The 24052-nt window shown below is 43.8% G+C and overlaps 1 protein-coding gene across 1 annotated transcript in view; it reads left to right on the top strand.

The window, feature by feature from the left end:
* LOC122942011 (probable G-protein coupled receptor 158) overlaps positions 1-3614 on the top strand; it is a 55547-nt gene extending 51933 nt beyond the window's left edge. Inside the window, exons 10-13 of the mRNA XM_044299506.1 lie at positions 97-235; positions 504-609; positions 689-832; positions 1048-3614. Of these exons, the coding sequence (XP_044155441.1) occupies positions 97-235; positions 504-609; positions 689-832; positions 1048-3435 (2777 nt within the window). The 3' untranslated portion in view covers positions 3436-3614. The remainder of the gene's footprint in view (positions 1-96; positions 236-503; positions 610-688; positions 833-1047) is intronic.
* Positions 3615-24052: the final 20438 nt, after the last annotated feature.

Genomic DNA, 24052 nt, shown 5'->3' with positions numbered 1-24052 from the left:
TATAGTACAGTGTATATGTTATGCAAAAGAAGTGTGATGTGATAAAAAATGCTCAGACCTGATATTTGTCTTATTGTGATGCTGTTCTCTCCACAGCTGAGTTGCTCTTCCTCTGTTGGGGCAATTACCTGTGTTATGGAGCTCGTACAGTGCCCTCTGCTTTTCATGAGCCACGTTACATGGGACTAGCCATACACAATGAGATGCTTATATCAACTGCATTCCATATTCTCAGGTGAGGCCAGATGCATCAAGATGCTAGTAAATGTTGTGTCACTCCACAACTTCACTCCATGGTTTGCACATCAGTTTTTGGAAGATGATCCTTCTAACCTTAATGTGGTCTTTAGTTGTGCATTCAGAAAGCATGTAAAATATAAACTCTTAGCATTATGCATTCAGTCATTAGCACTAATCGACTCAAAATATGTCTTGTAGCATGATATACAATGCAAGAATTCACAATCCTGTGACAGTCTGTTACATTGTCTTCTTCACTTTAGGTTTGTTATGGTCCCATCACTTCATCCGGACTGGACACTGCTTCTCTTCTTCATTCACACACATGGAACAGTCACAATGACACTGACCTTGATGTTTGTGCCCAAGGTAATTCATATTATTTGTGTTCATCCATTTATATAGAAGATGTTCTCTCGCCAGATCCCAATGTAAGCGGCTGTGTTAGTTCTTGCATGCAGGAGGTCCTCCTAGAGAAGAGATTGCGGAGGTGTATGAAGATGAACTGGATCTAAGACGGTCTCGATCCAACTTAAATAGCAGCATCACATCAGCCTGGAGTGAGCACAGCCTGGACCCTGATGACATCAGAGTGAGTCCTAGATACAGCTCTATGGATGATAGAACATAAGTTTGGATCCATAGCTTTTACAAATAAAAATATATCATAAAGTTGATAAGAAGTGCACAGGATAGAAAACAAATGCATTACTCAATATATGCTCCACCAGCATATAAATATACACACTATCTACATATCGTCACACAGTCCTAACAGTTTGTCACGTCTCATATTCTTGTCTACAGGATGAACTGAAGAAACTTTATGCTCAGTTGGAAGTCCATAAAACAAAGAAAATGACTCTAAACAATCCCCACTTGCAGAAGAAACGCAGCTCTCGAAGGGGACTTGGTCGGTCCATTATTCGACGTATTGCTGAAATCCCAGATTCTGTTTCAAAGCAAAGTGGACGTGAAGAACGTGAGGGGTCACCAGGCTCTTCTAGTGGACAAAGGCGGCGTCAACAGGACAGTAGTAGTGTTAAATTGCGTGAGGAGTCTTTGAGGCAGAGAGTTCTTTCCTTAAGAAAATCACAAAGCACTTATGACCACATGCAAGAATCCAAGGATGCGGGAGCTACTTCTCCACGAATGGAAAGCTCAGCACGGGATGCCTCCTTGCGAGACTCCCTCATGAGACGGAATCTTGCTCGGAATGTATCGCTACGTTCACGAGGAGATTCTCTTCGTCAGGCCCCCTTGGTTTGTAAATCTCTTAGTGCCCATAATCTACTAGCTGATAAAAAGCCATTAAGTGTACAGCCTGGGACTCTACAAAAATCCCATAGCATGATGGGAAGTGCTAGAGGAAAGGGACCACTTACAGACGTCTCAACAGAGCGAACACTGGAAGGAAGCCGAAACCCTTTATTGGGTGGAAGCTTTGACAAAGCAGAAGTATGTCCATGGGAAGTTCAAGAGCTTCCATCACAGTCTGAAAATCGGTCACAGAAGCATGTAACCTATGCACCAGGGAAATGCAGCAGTTTGGACAGCTCTCATTCATCAGGAAAGCCACATGTTTCACGTGTAAAGAAGGGAGAGGTGGGAGGGAAGCATCATAGTTTAGAAAGTAGTGAACAGCCCAAGAGTCCAGAGGAGGGTCATCGATGTGGAAAACAAAATGAAAATGAATGCTCTTCTCCTCTAACCATTAGGCCTGGAACAGTTCAACATGAAGAAACAGCATCCAAAGGAATGGGGTTAGATACAACAGAAGCAGGGGTGAATAAGACAGAAACAGTAGAAATGAAAAGACCGCAATACAAAAATACCCTGAAAAGTTTAGTTCTTGCGGTCAGGGCATTTAAAGGGACACCTATGTTAAAAGAAAACAAGGAAATGATGACGCACGTTGTGGAGGAAACTGTAGATACAAATAAACAGTTGCATGAAGAAGTTTGCCCATGGGACACAGAATCCAGTTATACAGTGGACCAGAAACAAACCCCCCCAGCATTCCACATGGTGGAAAATAAAGGGCTCATTTGCTCTTCCTCAAAGCCAGATAAAAATATAGATGCCAAGATTGAACAAGAGGAGAAATACTCTTCTGCAAAAGCCTCCAAACAATCGCCATCAGCCAGCAGGTTAGAAAGAATGAGCCAGCTAAGAGAGGCAGTTTGCCCTTGGGAAAGCATGGAGGATCCTAGGGACGTTCCACAAAAATCCAATAGTGTGGAAAGTAGAAGAAGTGAAATATGCCCATGGGAGAGTACAGACAGTGAGGGTGCAGGCGGTCCACTTAGTCAGTCAGGTAGCAACCTTTCTTTTCATAGCCTTTCAGTAGAAGGAAAAAAGGGTCGTAATGAAAATATATGGGAAGGTGAGGAGAAAAACGTAAAAATAGATATCTGTCCCTGGGAAGGGAAAGATATAGGAAAAGCAATAAAAGATATATGTCCATGGGAAGCAAATGATGAAGTATTGCAAATGGGAGGTTTGAGTGGGAGTAAACTTGCCTTAAAGCTTGAAGTACTTGGCAAGCAAAGAGATGCAGTGTGTCCTTGGGAGAGTGAAGAATCTGGAGGTTCTCCTGGTGTACTCAGCCAATCACAGAGCAAGACATTTGATGGATGTCCTGTTCAGTCTAAAACCTCAGATAGTTTGGATTTGGAAGCCAGAAGGGGAGAGATATGTCCTTGGGAAAGTCTAGATTCCGAAGGAACTCCTGCAACTATGAGTCAGTCACAGAGTCACAGCTGGGAACCACCTTCAAAGGCAATGGATGAACCATCTACATGGGAATCCTCCCAGTCTAGCAGGCCGTCTAAGAGTCAGCTAATGAAGTCACAAAGTCAATTGTCAATTGAGGATTCTAGACCACTGAACAAAATCATGAGCAAGAGTGAGAGCCGTATTGGTGACCTCTATTCCTCCAAAACCAATGCAAAGCATGATAGGCGCTATCACTACTCACTGGTGGAAAAAAGTAAGAGGTGTTCTGATGGGCAAGAGACCAGTGAGGGTAACACAGGAGATACAAACAGTAAAATCGCAGAGGCTACAGGGGTTGAGAAGTCAAACAAACTGGCAGAGATTTGTCCGTGGGAGATTCATGAAGAACCTATTGAAGGCAATGAGACTGATGTCCCAGACAACAAAGCTGATGTTTGCCCTTGGGACTTTCAGTAAAATTTAAGAGAAGGTGTCCTATGGCAGCTCTCATGTAAAGATAAATAGTCTAGAAGGTTTTGAATGTGAAAATGACAATAGGACAAAATTGTATGAGAGATAGAATTTAAAGATGAGTGTGATAAGACAGAAGTAAGCTTGTCAGTTTTCCTCAGAAATATGTGTGAGCATAGGGCCAATGGAGAATATTACCATAAACTTTTGATTTTAAGATACACTTTGAAATATTTGCAAAATTGTAACTGTTCTGCCCAAAAAGTTATGGCATACATATGATCCTTTTGTCTGTGCCCAAATCTACAAATAAAAAGTCTTTCTTTTCTTTCCCGCCTTCTAGTTTGTACATACAGAACTTTATTTAAAAAGACAAAAGTTGGTAGATACAGTTAGGTCCATAAATATTGGGACATCAACACAATTCTAAAATTTTTGGCTCTATACACCACCACAATGGATTTAAAATGAAACAAACAAGATGTGCTTTAACTGCAGCCTGTCAGCTTTAATTTGAGGGTATTAACATCAAAATCAGGTGAACGGTGTAGGAATTAAAACAGTTTGCATATGTGCCTTCCACTTGTTAAGAAACCAAAAGTAATGGGACAATTGGCTTCTCAGCTGTTCCATTGCCAGGTGTGTGTTATTCCCTCATTATCTCAATTACAATGAGCAGATAAAAGGTCCAGAGTTAATTTCAAGTGTGCTATTTGCATTTGGAATCTGTTGCTGTCAACTCTCAAGATGAGATCCAAGCTGTCTCTATCAGTGAAGCAAGCCATCATTAGGAAGAAAAAACAAAACAAACCCATCAGAGAGATAAAAAAAAAACAATAAGCATGGCCAAAACAACAGTTTGCAACATTCTTAAAAAGAAGGAACACACCGGTGAGCTCAGCAACACCAAAAGACCTGGAAGACCACGGAAAACAACTGGATGACCGAAAAATTATTTCCCTGGTGAAGAAAACACCCTTCACAACAGTTGGCCAGATCAAGAACACTCTCCATAAGGTAGGTGTATGTGTGTCAAAGTCAACAATCAAGAGAAGACTTCACCAGAGTGAATACAGAGGGTTCACCACAAGATGTAAACCATTGGTGAGCCTCAAAAACAGGAAGGCCAGATTAGAGTTTCCCAAACGACATCTAAAAAAGCCTTCACAGTTCTGAAACAACATGCTATGGATAGATGAGACCAAGATCTACTTGTACCAGAGTGATGGGAAGTGAAGAGTATGGAGAAGAAAAGGAACTGCTCATGATCCTAAGCATACCACCTCATCAGTGAAGCATGGTGATGGTAGTGTCATGGTGTGGGAATGTATGGCTGCCAATGAAACTGGTTCTCTTGTATTTATTGATGATGTGACTGCTGACAAAAGCAGCAGGATGAATTCTGAAGTGTTTTAGGCAATATTATCTGCTCATATTCGGCCAAATGCTTCAGAACTCATTGGACGGCGCTTCACAGTGCAGATGGACAATGACCCAAGGCATACTGCAAAAGCAATCAAAGTGTTTTTTTTTAACTCCTTAAGGACACAGCCTTATTTCACCTTAAAGGGCTTCTGTCACCCCACTAAAGTCATATTATTATTTTTTTGGCTACTTAAATTCCTTATACTGCGATATATCAATATATAATGCTCTTATTCATTTTCGTTCAGCAGTTTCTTCAAAAAACGGACTTTTATAATATGTAAATTACCTCTCTACCAGCAAGTAGAGTAGCTAGATTTTGAACGCTGACAGGGCTAGCCAGAGGACGAACGCGTTCGCTGGCCCCGTCAATTAACATGAGGAGGGGGCGTCTTTATGAAAGGAGGATGCGGCTGCTACCAGCAAGTAGCCGCCCTACTTGCTGGTAGAGAGGTCATTTACATATTATAAAAGTCTGATTTTTTAAGAAACTGCTGAACGAAAATGAGTAAGAGCATTATATATTGATATATCGCAGTATAAGGAATTTAAGTAGCCCAAAAAAATATATGACTTTAGTGGGGTGACAGAAGCCCTTTAGGACCAGGCCATTTTTTGCAAATCTGACCAGTGTCACTTTAAGTGGTGATAACTTTAAAACGCTTTGACTTATCCAGGCCATTCTGAGATTGTTTTTTTTGTCACATATTGTACTTCATGACACTGGTAAAATGAAGTTAAAAAAAATCATTTTTATTTATAAAAAAAATACAAAATATAGCAAAAATTTGTAAAAAATTGAAAATGTCCAAGTTTCAATTTCTCTACTTCTAAAATACATAGTAATACCTCCAAATATAGTTATTACTTAACATTCCCCATATGTCTACTTCATGTTTGGATCATTTTGGGAATGATATTTTATTTTTTGGGGATGTTACAAGGCTTAGAACTTTAGAAGCAAATCTTGAAATTTTTCCGAAATTTTCAAAAACTAAATTTTTAGGGACCAGTTCAGGTCTGAAGTCACTTTGCGAGGCTTACATAATAGAAACCACGCACAAATTACCCCATTCTAGAAACTACACCCCTCAAGGTATTTAAAACTGATTTTACAAACTTTGTTAACCCTTTAGGTGTTCCACAAGAATTAATGGAAAATAGAGATACAATTTCAAAATTTCACTTTTTGGGCAGATTTTCCATTTTAATATTTTTTTTACTTTTACAAAGCAAGGGTTAACAGCGAAACAAAACTCAATATTTATTGCCCAGATTCTGTAGTTTACAGAAACACCTCATATGTGGTCTTAAACTACTGTACGGGCACACGGCAGGGCGCAGAAGGAAAGGAATGCCATACGGTTTTTGGAAGGCAGATTTTGCTGGACAGTTTTTTTTTTACATCATGTCCCATTTGAAGCCCCCCTGATGCGCCCCTAGAGTAGAAACTCCATAAAAGTGACCCCCTCTAAGAAACTACACCCCTCAAGGTATTCAAAACTGATGTTATAAATGTTGTTCACCCTTTAGGTGTTCCATAAGAGTTATTGTCAAATGGAGATGACATTTCTGAAATTCAATTTTTAGGCATATTTTCTATTTTAATCCATTTTTTTCCAGTAACAAAGCAAGGATTAACAGCCAAACAAAATTCAATATTTATGGCCCTGATTCTGTAGTTTACAGAAACACCCCATATGTAGTCGTAAACTGCTGTACGGGCACAAGGCAGGGCGCAGAAGGAAAGGAATGCCATACGGTTTTTGGAAGGCAGATTTTTTACACAATGTCCCATTTGAAGCCCCCCTGATGCACCCCTAGAGTAGAAATACCCAAAAAGTGACCCCATTTTAGAAACTACAGGATAGGGTGGAAGTTTTTTTGGTACTAGTTTAGGGTACATATGATTTTTAGTTGCTCTATATTACACTTTTTGTGAGGCAAGATAACAAGAAATAGCTGTTTTGGCACCGTTTTTATTTTCAGTTATTTACAACATTCATCTGACAGGTTAGATCATGTGGTATTTCTATAGACCAGGTTGTCACGGACGCGGCCATGTATACATTTTTTTTATTTATGTAAGTTTTACACAATTATTTCATTTTGGAAGAAAAAAAATCATGTTTTAGTGTTTCCATAGTCTGAGAGCCATAATTTTTTCAGTTTTTGGGCGATTACCTTGGGTAAGGTATGATTTTTGCGGTGATGAGATGACGGTTTTATTGGCACTATTTTGGGGTGCGTGTGACTTTTTGATTGCTTGCTATTACACTTTTTGTGATGTAAGCTGACAAAAAATTATTTATTTAGCACAGTTTTTATTTTTTACGGTGTTAATCTGAGGGGTTAGGTCATGTCATATTTTTATAGAGCCGGTCGATACGGACGCGCCGATACCTAATATGTATACTATAATATATATAATATATTTTTTTAATTTATGTAAGTTTTACACAATAACAGCTTTTTTAAAACAAAAAAAATGATGTTTTAGTGTCTCCATATTCTGAGCCATATTTTTATTTTATTTTTGAGGCGATTGTCTTAGGTAGGGGCTCATTTTTTGCGGGATGAGATGACGGTTAGATTGGTACTATTTTGGTGGGCAAACACCTTTTTGATCGCTTGCTGTTGTACTTTTTGTGATGTAAGGTGACAAAAAAATGGTTTCTTTAGCACAGTTTTTATTTTTTTACGGTGTTCATCTGAGGGGTTAGGTCATGTGATATGTTTATAGGGCCAGTCGATACGAATGCGGCGATACCTAATATGTATACATTTTTTTTGCCCCTATTTTTTACCAATTTTTTGTAACTTTATTTGGAGAAAATGACGTTTTTGTTTATTTTTACTTGAAACTTTTAATTTTTGGGGGGGAAAACTTTATTTTTTCAACTTTTTGGGACTTGAACCTTTGGGGGTCTAATCCTTTACAATGCATTCCAATACTTCTGTATTGGAATGCATTGGCTGTAATACTGTGTGTATTACTCATACAGCTTCCAGGGCCTGTGAGATCCAGGGGGCTGGATCTCACAGGCTCTTCACCGGAAGGCAGTGCACATGCCTCAGGAAGGCATCACGCTGCCTTCCATGCCATCGTGTCCCCCGCACAGCCCCATGGGGACCCGATGGCACCGCCCACCGCCGCAATAGATAAAAGCCGCAAACCGCAGGTCTGAATTGACCTGCGGTTTGTGGCGATCGCCGACATGGGGGGGTCACGGGACCCCCCTGGGCATTTAGCCGAGGTGCCTGCTCAATGATTTGAGCAGGCACCGGCTTCCGATCACCACCCGCTGCGCGGCGGTGATCGGAAATACACAGGGCGTACAGGTACGCCCTGTGTCCTTAAGTACCAGGACATCATGACGTACCTGTACGCCCTGTGTCCTGAAGAGGTTAAGGGAAAGAAGTGGAATGTTATGCAATGGCCAAGTCAATCACCTGACCTGAATCCGATTGAGCATGCATTTCACTTGCTGAAGACAAAACTGAAGGGAAAATGCCCCAAAAACAAGCAGGAACTGAAGACAGTTGCAGTAGAGGCCTGGCAGAGCATCACCAGGGATGAAAGCCGGCGTCTAGTGATGTCTATGCATTCCAGTCTTCAGGCTGTAAATGACTGCAAAGGATTTGCAACCAAGTATTAAAAAATGAAAGTTTGATTTATGATTATTATTACGTCCCATTACTTTTGGTCCCTTAACAAGTGGAAGGCACATATGGAAACTGATGTAATTCCTACACCGTTCACCTGATTTGGATGTAAATACCCTCAAATTAAAAAGCTGACAGTCTGCAGTTAAAGCACATATTGTTTTTTTTATTTTAAATCCATTGTGGGGGTGTATAGAGCTAAAAAATATAGAATTGTGTCGATGTCCCAATATTATATGGACCTGACTGTATGTATGTGATACCCAGATAGATAGATGCTACAGTGGTGTTCATTGTTGCCACTGTCCCGTGTGTATTTGTGCCAGGTACTTGTGGGTCATTTCTCGGTATGACAGTTCACGTTTGCCGACCAGGGGCGGATTAAGTGCATGATAGGCCCGGGGCTGTCTACCCAACTCGGACCCCTCCCTCCATTTTAGTTGAATTTATTTTTTGTATGAAGAGGCTGCGGTGCTTTGTGAGTGCCACAGTCTCTTCCTAGGCCATATGACATCACATTCATCGTTCACATGGCCTAGCTGCAGCTCTGTCCCATCTAAGTGATTGGGGCTGAGCTACAATACCAAGCACAGTGCTATCAAATAGACAGCGCTGTGCTTGGTAAGGAGCAAAGAGGCTGCAGCGCTCACTGGGGCATCGCGGTCTCCTCAAACAGCTGATTGGTGGGGGTGCCAGGAGTCAGACCCCCACCATCTCATAACTCTCTGAGTACAGATGCCATAGATGTTACCTGCAGTCCTATGTAACACCCCAGATAACACAGTTAACTATTGTGTTATGTGAGGTGTTAAATAGGACTGCATTGAACATCTAATACATTATCTGTACACAGAAAGTTAATACTGTTATCTGGGCTGTTACATAGGACTGCAGGTGACAAATAAAAATTTTAGTTGCCAAATTTAAAATACATATGATTATAAAAAAGTCTTGGAGGAATTTTAAGCTCAATTCCTCATCAGGGACCTCCCCTGTCTCTTTATGGGAAGCCCACAAGTCAGTCATGTGCAGGGAACTTATTTCCTTAGGTTCTCATCTTAAGAAACAATGCATGGCACATGTTACATCTTTCCTGTCACAAATAGCAAACTTAGAGGGTACTCATAGGAGATCACTTGCTTCTGAAAGACCATGAAGCTCTGATTGTTCTGAGAAATGAGCTCAAAACACTGCTTAACACAAAAGCTGCCCGGGCCTCTCTTAGGATAAGACACAAACACTACGCCAACAGAGACAAGGGCAATAAGATCATGACTGCGCTTATCAAAAAGCGTGCGGAACAATCACACATTAGACAGATGAAATCAGGTGAGGGCAAAACTCTAGTTTCCACTCCAGATATAGCAGTTTTTTTTTCCTCTTACTACTAGTCTTTATATAACATCCGCCCCCAAGAAGCAACTACTGCACTTGCTACTATTGCTACTAGGTTAGATAAAACACAACAATTCTTAGCCTCCCTCAAATTGCCCATGTTGTCCAGAGAGGAAAGTGACGCACTTGTTGCTCCAGTATCCTTTATGGAAATTCAAAAAGCCCTCAAATCAACTCCCAATGGCAAAAGTCCTAGACCTGATGGGTTACCGATCTCCTATTATAAAAAAAATTCCTGGGTGTACTGGGGCCGCAACTGGTATCATATTTCAATACATTACTTTCCGGATCCCCTCCGGCGACACAGGCTTTAGAAGCCCATATTGTATTACTGCCCAAACCAGGCAAAGACCCTGAAATCCCCTCAAGTTATATACCCATCTTACTTTTAAATGCCGACATAAAGATTCGGCTTGCAGGATCTCCCCGCTTCTCCAGAAATTGATTTCCCCTGAACAGTCTGGATTTGTGGGGGGTAGAGAGTGCAGGGACAGCACCTTTAGAGTCTAACAAGCGGTAGAATACGCAATAGCAACTAATACCCAACTCACTTTGCTCAGTACAGATGCTGAAAAAGCATTTTAACAAGAGTGGATTGGAGTTTTATGGAGGCCACCCTCCACAAATTTGGCTTCCCTTCCCAGTTTATATGGGCGATCCTGTCCCTGTACTCCTCCCCCATGCAAAGGTCAGAGTTAATGGGGTGGTTTCTCCCTCATTCTCAATCGGCACCCGCCAAGGCTGTCCATTATCGCCCTCTCTTTTTATTTTATGCCTGGAGACACTTATACAGGCCATCAGACAAGACAACAATATACAAGGCTTGGTGGTAGGGCCAGTGACCCACACTGTAGCCGCCTTTGCAAACTACATGCTTCTGCTCTTGTCTGATCCTGTTGTGGCGATTCCAGCCACCCTTAACTTGCTCAATGACTTTGGCCAAATGTCCAACTTTAAGATAAACCTCTCTAAATGCATAGCTATGGGAATTAATGTCCCCAGCAAAGTAGTGTCCGACTTATCTAAGAAATATCCTTTTCAGTGGGCTAGCTCTCATATCAACTATCTTGGTGTGAACATTCCCAGTGACCCTAACTTAACTTTCCAATTGAAATATCCTGCACTCCTGTCTAATATCAAAACACACAACTAAAAGACCTCAATATTCCATACATGTCGTGGATAGGCAGGAAAAATTTAGTGAAGACATACAAACTTCCAAAATTGCTTTATCTAATGCAAACACTCTCTATATTTCTACCAGACTCATATCTTTCGGCTACCCGCAGGCTTTTCTCCTTTATTTGGAAACAGGCCAGGCCCCGTTTGGCTTATTCCACATTGGCACTACCAAAACACAGAGGAGGTCTTGGGCTTCTGGATGTTAAAATATACTATCAATCAATTCAATTGAGACTTCATTCTGAGCTTTTAAACCCCCACAACACTAAGTTGGGGTGTCAAAGTGCTCACAGGTTACTCTCTACCTCTGATTATGCCAAATTATGGAAATCCCCTACTCTAGGGGGGCTAGGCCTTGGAGTTCCTCCATCACATAAAGGAGTCTATACCACCTGGCCAAGCTATCTCCCCTTCTTAACCTCCCTAACGGCCCCTCGCCTTTCATGCCAATTAGACCTCTCCCTTTTTCCCTACAAGCAAACTACATGGATACCCTAGAGCAGTGATGGTGATCCTTTTAGAGACCGAGTGCCCAAACTGCAACCCAAAACCCACTGATTTTATCTCAAAGTGCCAACACGGCAATTTACCCTGAATACCAGTATAGTATATCTTCCATGTACTTTATCAATTAGGGTGGGTTCACATCAGCGTTATGGATTCCGTTATGGTTATAACGGAAAATAACGGAATCCATAAGACGGAAGTCAAAAACCAGGACGGATCCTTTATGCTGCCTATAAGACTTGTATTATGACGGAAGTCAAAACGGAAGCCTTTAAAAGGCATTCCGTTCTGCTTTCCGTCATAATAGAAGTCTAATCGGAATCATAACAGATCCGCCTGGTTCATGTTATGCAAGACGGAAAACCAAAACCTGTCGATGGATCAAAACAGAATGCCTCCTAAAGTCTTCCGTTTTTGACTTCCGTCTTATGGATTCCGTTATTTTCGGTTATAACCATGTTATAATGGAAAGCCATAACGGAATCCATAACGCTGATGTGAACCTACCCTTAGCTATAACAGCCTGTCTGCATTTAATGTGCTGCCTGTTCATAGTGCGCCCTGTGCTGACGAATGGCAGGAAAAGTCTAAGGCATACTGTTACACCACAAACTTTTTCCTGGGTGTGGGTGCCCATAAAGAGGAATCTGAGTGCCACCTCTGGCACCCGTGCCATAGGTTCGCCACCACTGCCCTAGAGGTTTGGTATGCTTTTGGAGATCAAGTTATTAGGGACCTGTTGAAGGGAAACTCAATACCCACTATGTCGGATGTCCGGGCATCGCTTCAGGATTCACCCCAGGTTTCAAAGTGGACCTCCATTCATTACTCTCACTTGTTTATTTTGCCAGCAGTACTTGAAATCTGCACAGAGACATTACATTACTTCTTGATACGATGCAATAATCAACTCTCTTAACCTCTGGAGAAAACGAATCTCCCTTTTTTATAATAAAATATCAGAAATAAATGTTCCCAAAAAAACATTTTCTCCACCAATGGGAAAAAGATATGGGAATAATACTTCCTGAAAGCGACACATCCCTGGTTCTCAGACATTCTCATGACTTCTCGAGATGTGTGCGGCTCCAAGAAAACTTGTATAAGTTAATCACGAGGTGGTACCGAACTCCAGACATAATTCATAAAATGGACCCCTCTAAGCCTACAGTTTGTTGGAGATGCCACTTTGACCAAGGCCCGGCCTATCACTTTTGGTGGACATGTCCTAAAATAGTCCCCTACTGGAAGTCAGTACAAACGCTATCAAGCAAATTTGCTCATCAGGAGTCCCCATCTCACCTTCATTGGTGCTCTTAAACCTATCTGACAAACACTACTCATTTAGTAGTCATTTAGATTTTCGCTGCCTTTCCTCCTAATTGCAGCAGCGAAACTACTTATCTCGTTACATTGGTTATCTGAAAAAGTACCTTCATTGACAGATTGGATTCATAAGGTCTACGAAATATGCAGACTGGAAGAATTATCTAGCTGGGAAAATTTCTCTCATGACAAATACCTGGACTTATACGCCCCCTGGATACAGTGGAGCAATGGGTCTACTACCTCCTCCACAACCTAATGACATCTCTCCTCCCTCTCTCTCTATCCTTGAGACGCATATATGTGAATTCTCTTGTGAAAAAACTTATTTACACCTTCGCATTACACCTCTGCCTTTTACTGCAATATTTCTATGTTGGACATGATGACTTTCTAGCTATATGTATCACTCACATGATATTAGGGCCTGTTGCCCCAAATTGTTTGTATCTATTTGTGAGGAATATGGATTATCATTTACTGGCAGCACTGATTTTCATTTGATTCACCTTTTGCATGTTCATAGTCAGTGTACATGCAAAATATGTTCTCACCCCCCAGCCATCTGCTGTCAGATAGCAAGGGAGAAAACCCCCCAGGGGTCCAGGCTTCTAGGAGGCCCCAGGTGGATAAAATCACACCCAGCTGACAGGCACCAGGAGGATCTAGCAGGAAAACTCCTGGCAGGAGGTCTCAGCCCTGGACCAGATCTATCACTTTCCCACAGACATGTTGGCACCGACATTTCATAAGGAGTAATGAATCGTCCGTCCATCCCAAGCATAATTCGGTTATCTTTTTGCGATCCTGAGGCAAAGCCAAACATCCACGTGGTTCTGGATTGATGCTAGGATGCCCGGGAGGGGAGATATACATAAGTCCCCACAGAAACCCCATAGCGGCACCATGTTTGGACTGTTGTAGCTGGAACCCAGGTGGATCAATTGGGCCTGGAACCACCTCCCTGCAACATTCTTGTCTGGAGCTATGAGCCATAATCAGTTTTGTGGCTCATTTGATGCCAGTCCCAGAACTGCTTAAAAGGCTTGTGCCAGCAAGCGGGGGTGCCTTTCCTCTGAAGGAGGGTCACATCGTGCCATGTGTTTAGACGGACCTGCAACCAGCTGACATCACTGCCCTCCATGTGAATACAGCAAAGGATCATTCATCTACCCGGTAACTGACTTGTGCTCTGTGTAATCCTGTTTGTACCATATTACCTGGATTTGTATCCTCAGACCAATGTATATATTCTGCTTGTATAGTGTTATATCTATTGTGCCCTTAAAGCAATTAAATATATAATTTAATCTTGTGCTGTCTTGTATCTCGATCATGAATCCCCACGTCCGTGTTTTGGCCAAGCTATAAGCTACCACAGGTTGGTTTCTCACCCTATATAATCCCGTTAGCGGACCGGGCTTATATCAAACGAGAAGCTGGTGGCAGATTACCCGAGCTGAGAATGCGCTGTTTCACTGTGGCAGTGAAAAGGCTCTCTCAGCTTGTTGCCTTCAGTGCCCGCGTGGACAGGAGGTGTCTGTTAAACTGTACCAAGCTGACCTTACCTGCTCCTCCAGGAGGGCATAACGTCACGTCTTGGTAACCATGGACCATACCGTGTCTTGTGAGCTCGACGTAGTTGACTTCAAGCGGGCACGAGGGGTGGTATAGCTCACACTATTATGCTGCATTGATCTATGCTGTATATTTGACTTTTTTTAAATGAAAATAAAGATTTAATAAAAAAAAAAAAAGACTTGGATGAGAAGATGAGACGCAGGTCACAGTAGTCAGCCCGCTCTACATATAGGAGAATGCAGCACCACATACTTCTTACTTCCAGTGACATCTCCTGTCATGTAGACCTTCTCTTTCCTCTTCTACTCCATTTGACAAAGAATGCCATGACAAATTCTTTCAGCCGCATCTCGTCTCTACAGAGTTGGTTACACAGACATGTTAGATTTCTCATAATTGGGGTCATTTATCACACTGGTGTAAAGTAGAACTGGTTTACTTGCCCTTAGCAACCAATCAGATTCCACCTTTCATTTTCCAAAGGAGCTGTGATAAAAGAAAGGTGGAATCTGTTTCTGTGGACTAGTAAGCCAGTTCTACTTTACACCAGTTTGATAAATTGTCCCAAAGGTCCCTATTGTATCTACACAGTTATAATGTCTCCTAGAGTGCCCCCAGTAATAATATCACCCTATATTGTGCTCCAGGTAATAATGCCTATATATAGTGGCCCCAAAAATAATGTCCCCTAATAGCAATGCCCCCAACACTGCCCCATATAGTAATTTCCCCTACACTGCCCCATTTAATAATTTACCCCCACACTACCTCCATATAGTAATTTCCCCCACACTGCCCTACCATGAAATTATTTGCCCCCACACTGCCCCCATGAAATAATTTTTCACCATGAAGTAATTTGCCCACACACTACACCCCTATGAAGTAATTTGCCCCATGTAATAATCTGACCCAAATGAAGTGATTTGCCCCATGTAATAATCTGCCCCATACTGCTCCCCATGAAGTGATTTGCCCCCACACTGCCCCCATGTCCTCCTCTGCCCCCCAAAGTTGGCACACACAGAGAAAAAAATAAATAAATAAATAACTAAACACTAATAAGACTGGCTTTTTACTCCAGTCATTGTTTCCCCTTTTTCACTGGCTTTGCTGGGGGAAGATGCCCCTAATTTATGACAAGGCACAGGCCTCGTCACAAATTAGGTGCACCTTTAGCAGTCTGTGCACCTGGCAGAAAACCTAGACCAGCCCCTGCCTGGAGTAGTTTTTTAGCCAACATTTACACCTGTTTCCATGTTGGAAAATATGTTGGGGAAAAAGTTCCAGCCCCAGCTTGGTGCACCCCTGCCATACCCTCGACACTTCTATGTGTCGAACGGTACACCTATGTGACAAAATATTGTCGCACGAGTGTTAAAAAAAAGCTGCAAAAAGGGGGTCATGCGACATTTTAAAAACTAGAGTAAAGATGTTTGAAAATGACCCACTGTGTGTATCTATGTGCCTTGTCAGGGGTTAATGCCTCTGCATGTGTTTTGGGGCTAATGAGCCCCCAGCTACATGTTCTGTCTCTCCTGTCCCTTGGCTGAGCAACGGTATTTGCTTCTGTTTGCCTGTCCAGTCCTTGCCAGTCTGTATGCCTGATCTGTGCCCACTGTCATGTCTGATATGATACTGCTGTATTCAGTCTATGTTACCCTGCTCGTTTGCCCTTAGTTCAGTTTGTGCTTTAGCTGTCCAGCCTGTTTGTGTGCTATCTGGATTCTAGAGACCTGCATTCTAGTTTTGGTACCTGTTCAGACTGTGCCTGCGGTTTTAGTGCGTTTCTAGTTCCTGAGCATCCTGGTGTTGGCATCAAAGTTCTTGTTTCCAGGGGGTCAGAAGTACACCGGGACAATCTGAGGAGGTAGCGGTCTGGTTACTCCCCTGAAGTAAAGTCCACATGCCTGTACAGGGTGAAAACCAGGGGAGTACCAGAATAATGCCCTGAGGCCTCTTTCACATGAGTGTGACAGGTTAGGTCCGGATGCGTTCTTGGAAACTCACACCATTTTGCAAACAAGTTCAGTCAGTTTTGTCTGCGGTTGCGTTCAGTTTTTTTTTCCGCACGGGTGCAATGCGTTTTGATGCGTTTTCACGCGCGTGATAAAAAACTGAAGGTTTCCAACCATCAGTGAAAAACGCATCGCACCCGCACTTGCTTGCGGATGCAATGCGTTTTTCACGCAGCCCCGTTCACCGCAATGGGGCCAGGGCTGCGTGAAAAACGCAGAATATAGAACATGCTGCGATTTTCACGCAAGGCAGAAGTAAAGCCTGAAAAACAATGCTAATGTACACAGACCCATTGAAATGAATGGGTCAGGATTCAGTGCGGGTGCTATGCGTTCATGTCACACATTGCACCCGCGAGGAAAACTCGCACGTGTGAAAGGGGGACTATTGTCCTGCACTTACAAGATCATAGTAACCAATGATGCTGTGTGCTCCCGTGCGCACGATGTATGCCGCTCCGGGACATATGGTCCGCTTATACAGTTATGTGCATGAGCCCTAAAGCCGTAGCCTGTTCTCCCTGGAAGCCTTTTGGCACCAGGAGAGGTATAGAGTGGGCTCAGCCGCCTTGACTTGTGGCAGACGGGCCCAAATAATTTTGTACAAAATGTATTTGCCAAGAATCTCAAATTTACAAAATAAGCATAGCATTAGCACCAGAACACTTTCTATTACTATGGCATTATTGTACTTTATTGTATTGTATTTTTTTCTTTGTGTTTGGGATGTGCTGACTAACCCCCTTTTTGTTAGCAGTAAGGCCTAGTTCACACAAACGTTTTTTTTTTTGCGAGTATACGGGCCGTTTTTTTGTGTATACAGAACCATTCAATTCAATAGTTCCGCATTAAAAACGGAATGTGTTCCGTAAGCATTCCGTTTCCGTATTTCCGTTCCGTTGAAAGATAGAACATGTCCTATATTTGGCCGCAAATCACGTTCCGTGGTTCCATTCAAGTCAATGGGTCCGCAAAAAAAACGGAACACATACGGATATGCATCCGTATGTCTTCCGTATCCGTTCCGTTTTTGCTGAAACATCTATTGAAAATGTTATGCCCAGCCAAATTTTTTCTATATAATTACTGTATACATGGCATACGGAAAGGAAACGGAAACACAACGGAACTCAAAAACGGAACAACGGATCCGTGAAAAACGGACCGCAAAAAACTATAAAAGCCATACGTTCGTGTGAACTAGGCCTAACAATGGATACTGGATAGATAATCAATATTTCTAGTTATCTCCTTGCCTCTAGCACATGGTATTGGGGAGAATGACGTGGCACAATACACAGACGTTTGCTTGCATACAGCTTGCAGCTGACTGTTTCACCCCATGACTTTTGCACGAAGCAGATGTAAATATGATGAAAGCTGTATGTATAGGCTACCCTCAGGCTGCCAATGTAATCTACTGACAATCTAATGCGTAACGGTCACCTAACTCCAGATGTCTGGTGGAATCAGAACCAAACATACAGAGGGTCTTTTACGATGGGCACTACGCCAGTTTTTCCCATAAAAAAAAGTCACAAGATCCAATTTTTTGCCTATAGAGCTGCAGACATGTGCTGCTAGATCGCGGCTAGCACATCTGCAATATACATTCCCCATAGCTCTGAGTGCTTTTATTTAGGCAAAAAAAAACATTTTATATATATGTTAATGAGGCAAGTAGGGAGCCTAAGGGGCTGTTACTAACGTTTCTGGAGCCCAGACACGCCTACTAGGGAGGAGCCCAGCACAGCCACGCATCCTCCGAATCTCCTCCTTGCTCCCCGAGGTCACCAAGTTAGAGCGCTGTAATCTCGCGCATGCGCGAGTATGCAGCATGCCAGTGTCGGCATAGTGTTCCTTCTCTGTGCTGGCATCAGCCTCAGGGAATGAACTGCGCATACGCTAGCCGCGAGATTACGGCACTCTAACTTTGTGACGTCCGGGAGCAAGGAGGAGATTTGGAGGATGTGAGCGGTGCTGGGCACCTAGCACCGCATGTCCGCAGCTCTATAGGCAAAATCAAGGTGACAGAATCCCTTTAAATGCCTGTACAAGAATATTTTGTCACCCTGGCGTTTTTGCACTTGGGAGTGGTGATGTCCGGGACAGAGACATTGGGCCCGACAAATTTACTAGAAACAGGGGTGAAAGCGGAGTGAAAACTACTCCAGTCAGGGGCTGGAGGAGTTTTTCCTCCAGGAGCGCATGGACTGCCAGGTGTGCCTAATTTATAACCAGGCCTAAGCCCAAAAATGCTGGTCTTTATAAATGACTCCCACTGTCTTTACCAATTGAAACATACAGGGGGAGATTTAGGCTAGAGCTACACGACGACATGTGTCGCTAGACAATTTTAACCTCCTCACGACCGCCGTACGCAGGATTGCGTCTTCGCGGCGGTCGTGCTGTTCTGGGTGGACGCGCCGGTGCGTCCTATCGCGAGACGCGAGATTTCCGGGTATGCCGGCCCGCGCATGCGCATCGCGGGCCGGCAAAATTCAAAGAAGAAGTTCGTCATCAACCTGCCGGCCACGATCATTGGCTGGCAGGTTGATGATTTTCAAAAAATCCAATCAGCAGCCATTTAACCCCACATATTAGTAAATATGATGGGGTTATATGGCTGCTGTGCTCCTCTGCTCCTTCTTTTGGTCGGTTGGTTCCAGGAGAGGAGCAGAGGAGCACATCATCACTGTGAGTACCCACTACAGTACACTTAGCCCCCAGATCACCTCCCAGCACCCAATTAACCCTTTGATCACACCTTCTTGCCCCTGTCAATCACTAGTGAAAAGGAAAAAAAGTGATCAGTGCAAACTGTCACTTTTTTTTTTTTCACTGGTATTGACCGTTAGGTTTTAGGTATAGTTTAGGTCCCTTGGTTAGGTAGTTAGCGATCAGTTAGCGCCCAGCCCACCGCACCGCAGTCCGTTATTCGCTGATTAGCGTATCGCTAATCAGCATTTGTACTTTTATAGTATCTGAAAGTGATCAAAACTGATCACGGTCAGATCTATAATAGTACTAGTGTCACTTTAGTTCGCCCTCCACCCAAAACGCAGTGTTTGCCCGATCAGGCCTGATCGGTCGCCCACACATGCGTTCGCCCACGCCCGCCCCCGCCCGCCCCACCGCAGTGACAAAAAAATTTTTTTTTTTTGATCACTGCACATTCACTTTACACGCACTGCGGCGATAAAAAAATCAGTTTTGATATTTTTTATCAACCGCAGCGGCCTCCGGTACTTCACTAGCCTCCCCTTTGTAAGACAGGCTTGCTTTTTTTTTCTTGGGTAGTCTCAGGGAATACCCCTAAATTTAGTTGCCCACATGTCTAACAGGGGGTATTCTTCTGAAGAGGCCTACAGGCTTCTGACCCAGTCGGATGAGGAGTGGGAACCCTCATCTGATGAATCCAGCGGGTCAGAATACGAACCTGTAGAAAGCAGTGGCTCTCTGACCCAAAGTTCGGACGAGGAGGTTGAGGTCCCTGATAGCAGCAGGCGTACCCGGCCCCGTGTCGCTAGACCGCAGGTTGCGCAGGATCCGCTTCAAGAGCAGCAGAGTGGGGCTGGTGCTGTCGGATTACGTGGTGAGGCATACACCAGCAGCCCAGCCCTTCCTGGACCTAGTACCAGCACTGCCGTACAACCTGGTGAAGTAGCGAGCACCAGAAGGGCAGTTGAAGCTGGTATGGTGGCACGTGCAGTAGTGACCCCGTCGCAGCCACCGCAAAGACGTGCCCGTAGAGCCCCTAGAATCCCAGAGGTGCTGGCAAACCCTGATTGGCAGTCCCCAACTTCCGCCGCACCCGTAGTTTTCCCTTTCACCGCCCAGTCTGGAGTTCGGGTTGAGACAGCTCAGATCGGTTCGGCCCTGGGATTTTTTGAGCTGTTCTTGACTGCGGAGCTTTTAGACTTAGTTGTGGCCGAAACAAACAGATATGCCACACAATTTATAACCGCTAACCCGGGAAGCTCTTATGCCCAGTCTTTCCGGTGGAAACCAGTCCAAGTTTCCGAAATTAAAACTTTTCTGGGCCTCCTCCTCAACATGGGCCTGACAAAAAAGCATGAATTGCGGTCATATTGGTCCACGAACCCAATTCATCACATGCCCATGTTCTCTGCTGCTATGTCCAGGACACGATTTGAGACCATCCTGCGTTTCCTGCACTTTAGTGATAACAGCACCTCCCGTCCCAGAGGCCACCCTGCTTTTGACCGGCTCCACAAAATTCGGCCCCTCATAGACCATTTCAACCTGAAATTTGCAGATATTTATACCCCAGAGCAAAACATCTGCATAGACGAGTCCCTAATACATTTTACCGGGCGCCTTGGCTTCAAACAATACATCCCAAGCAAGCGCGCCCGGTATGGGGTCAAATTGTATAAGCTCTGTGAAAGGGCCACAGGCTATACCCACAAATTTCGTGTCTATGAGGGAAAAGATCAGACCCTGGAGCCGGTCGGTTGCCCTGACTACCTGGGGAGCAGTGGGAAGACAGTTTGGGACTTGGTGTCACCCTTATTCGGCAAGGGGTACCATCTTTATGTGGACAATTTTTACACAAGTGTGGCGATCTTTAGGCATTTGTTTCTAGAACGGATTGGCGCCTGTGGTACCGCGCGAACTAGTCGCGCGGGCTTCCCCCAACGGCTCGTTAGCACCCGTCTTGCAAGGGGGCAGAGGGCCGCACTGTGTAACGAAGAACTGCTCGCGGTGAAATGGAGAGACAAGCGTGACGTTTACATGCTCTCCTCCATTCACGCAGACACGACAATACAAATTGAGCGAGCAACCCGTGTCATTGAAAAGCCCCTCTCAGTCCACGACTATAACCTCCACATGGGAGGGGTGGACTTCAATGACCAGATGTTGTCTCCGTATTTAGTTTCCCAACGCACCAGACGCTGGTATAAGAAGGTGTCTGTATATTTAATTCAATTGGCTCTGTACAATAGTTTTGTTCTCTACAGTAAGGCTGGGAGAACTGGATCCTTCCTCAAATTTCAGGAAGAGATCATCGCGAACCTCCTGTATCCAGGAGGTTCCGTGGCCCCATCCACCAGTGTAGTTAGCCGTCTACACGAGCGACACTTCCCCAGTGTCGTTCCTGGTACCTCAAACCGACCGCCACCCCGAAAAAAATGTCGTGTCTGTAGCAGGAGTGGAATAAGGCGTGACACCCACTATTTCTGTCCTGACTGTCCCGACCACCCTGCCCTATGCTTTGGAGAGTGTTTCCGGAAGTACCACTCACAGGTACACTATTAGCATAGGGATCATCTCACCAGGATAGGCACACAGGGCTATTAGGGCCCATTCACTCACAGCTGCTGCAAACGTCTCCTTTCACATGGGACAAAGTGCATAACGCACTTCGCCACATCTTTGGGCGATTTGCGCTTTGCACATTGACCCATGGGGAAGGAGAGGTTTGTTCTATAAAGGTAAAAAAAAAAAAAAAACACAGGTAAGCAAACACGTTAATGTTTAGTTCAAAAAGTTAAAGTTACATGTTCTGTTCCAAAGTTAATAAAATTATTGCGTTGTGGCCTGGTTTTTTCATTTTTTTTTTTTTTGACTTTTTACCTTCCAGGTGGACCAACCGATCTACTAGCTGCAGCACCGATGTGCATTCTGACAGAAGCATTGTGCTGCTGTCAGATTACACGCAAGTCGGTGTATGCGGCGCTGCAAGACGGGATTTTCTCCTCTGCAGTGACAGATACGTTTGCCGAGGCATACGAGCTGAGGAGGAGGCGGCGTTCCTATGCTTTGGCAAACACTTTGTATATATATAAAAAAATAAAATAAAATCCCGGCAATGATTTATTCATCCACATCGATTGATGCGAATGGAGAAATCTGGTTTGCCAGGGCATACGAGCTAAGTGGGTATGGATGTAGGGCGGAGCTCCTATGTCCTGGCAGACGCCTTTCCCCCTGATCGATGCGAATGAAGAAATCTGTGCCGTTCATTTTTTTCTTTCAGCCCAGAGGCTGAACGGAAAAAAAAATCTCATTACCTGTATGCTCAATATAAGGAGAATAGCAGAAACTCCTAATGCTGCCCATACATGTAATGATTGCGGAGACCCTCAAATGCCAGGGCAGTACAAACACCCCACAACTGACCCCATTTTGGAAAGAAGACACCCCAAGGTATTTGCTGAGGGGCATATTGAGTCCATGAAAGATTTAAATTTTTGTCCTAAGTTAGCGGAAAGTGAGACTTTGTGAGAAAAAAAATAAAATATCAATTTCCGCTAACTTATGCGGAAAAAAAAAAAATTCTATGAACTTGCCAGGCCCCTCATTGGATACCTTGGGGTGTCTTCTTTCCTAAGTGGGGTCACATGTGGGGTATTTATACTGCCCTGGCTTTTTAGGGGCCCTAAAGCGTGAGAAGAAGTCTGGGATCCAAATGTCTAAAAATGCCCTCCTCCAAGAGATTAATCAGACTTGCAGGTATGAACATTCATTACCCCCATCAACCATACCCATTAAATTGAGACAGGCGACTTGGAGTGAGTGGATCAGTAGTCCCTTCTACTCCCCTTGAGGAGGGAGTCCGGGATACAGGCGGAAGCAGCGGAGATACAGCTGAAATACGATACGGGTATTTCTTAACCCTTCCTTATGTGTGCTCCTCCCCCATCCCTCCGTTATTTCCTCTTCCCTAGAGGAGGCCTTACCCTAGGTTGCTCTGTGGTTATCCACAGCTCTTGGTTTGATCTGTTTATACTGTTGGTGTATACGGCGGCATGGCCTATGCTGCGGAATGTGGATAACACCTGTAGGTGTTTTGGCGTTACACCTGGGTTACTGCTGATATGTATGGTTATGGTGTATTGTGCATTATTGTGTGGCAGTGGCTGCGCCCACTGATGTATTGTCATAACGCATCTTCTCATCTGACTACTGTGATGGTGTCTATGTCCGAATACTTCTTTGTTTTATTGATAAAATAAAAAACTATTGAAACAAAAAATGCCCTCCTAAAAGGAATGTGGGCACCTTTGTGCATCTAGGCTGCAAAAAAGTGTCACACATCTGGTATCGCCGTACTCAGGAGAAGTTGGGGAATGTGTTTTGGGATGTCATTTTACATATACCCATGCTGGGTGAGATAAATATCTTGGTCAAATGCCAACTTTGTGTAAAAAAATGGGAAAAGTTGTCTTTTGCCAAGATATTTCTCTCACCCAGCATGGGTATATGTAAAATGACACCCCAAAACACATTCCCCAACTTCTCCTGAGTACGGCGATACCAGATGTGTGACACTTTTTTGATGCCAAGGTGGGCAAAGGGGCACATATTCCAAAGTGCACCTTTCGGATTTCACCGGTTATTTTTTCCAGATTTTGATTGCAAAGTACTTCTCACACATATGGGCCCCTAAATTGCCAGGGCAGTATAACTACGCCATAAGTGACCCCATTTTGGAAAGAAGACACCCCAAGGTATTCCGTGAGGGGCATGGCGAGTTCCTAGAATTTTTTATTTTT

The sequence above is a fragment of the Bufo gargarizans genome, chromosome 6, assembly GCF_014858855.1.
Source record: "Bufo gargarizans isolate SCDJY-AF-19 chromosome 6, ASM1485885v1, whole genome shotgun sequence".
NCBI classification, from domain to species: domain Eukaryota; kingdom Metazoa; phylum Chordata; class Amphibia; order Anura; family Bufonidae; genus Bufo; species Bufo gargarizans.
The sequence above is the reverse complement of the archived record's forward strand: the minus strand, read 5'-3'. Positions and strand labels throughout refer to the sequence as shown.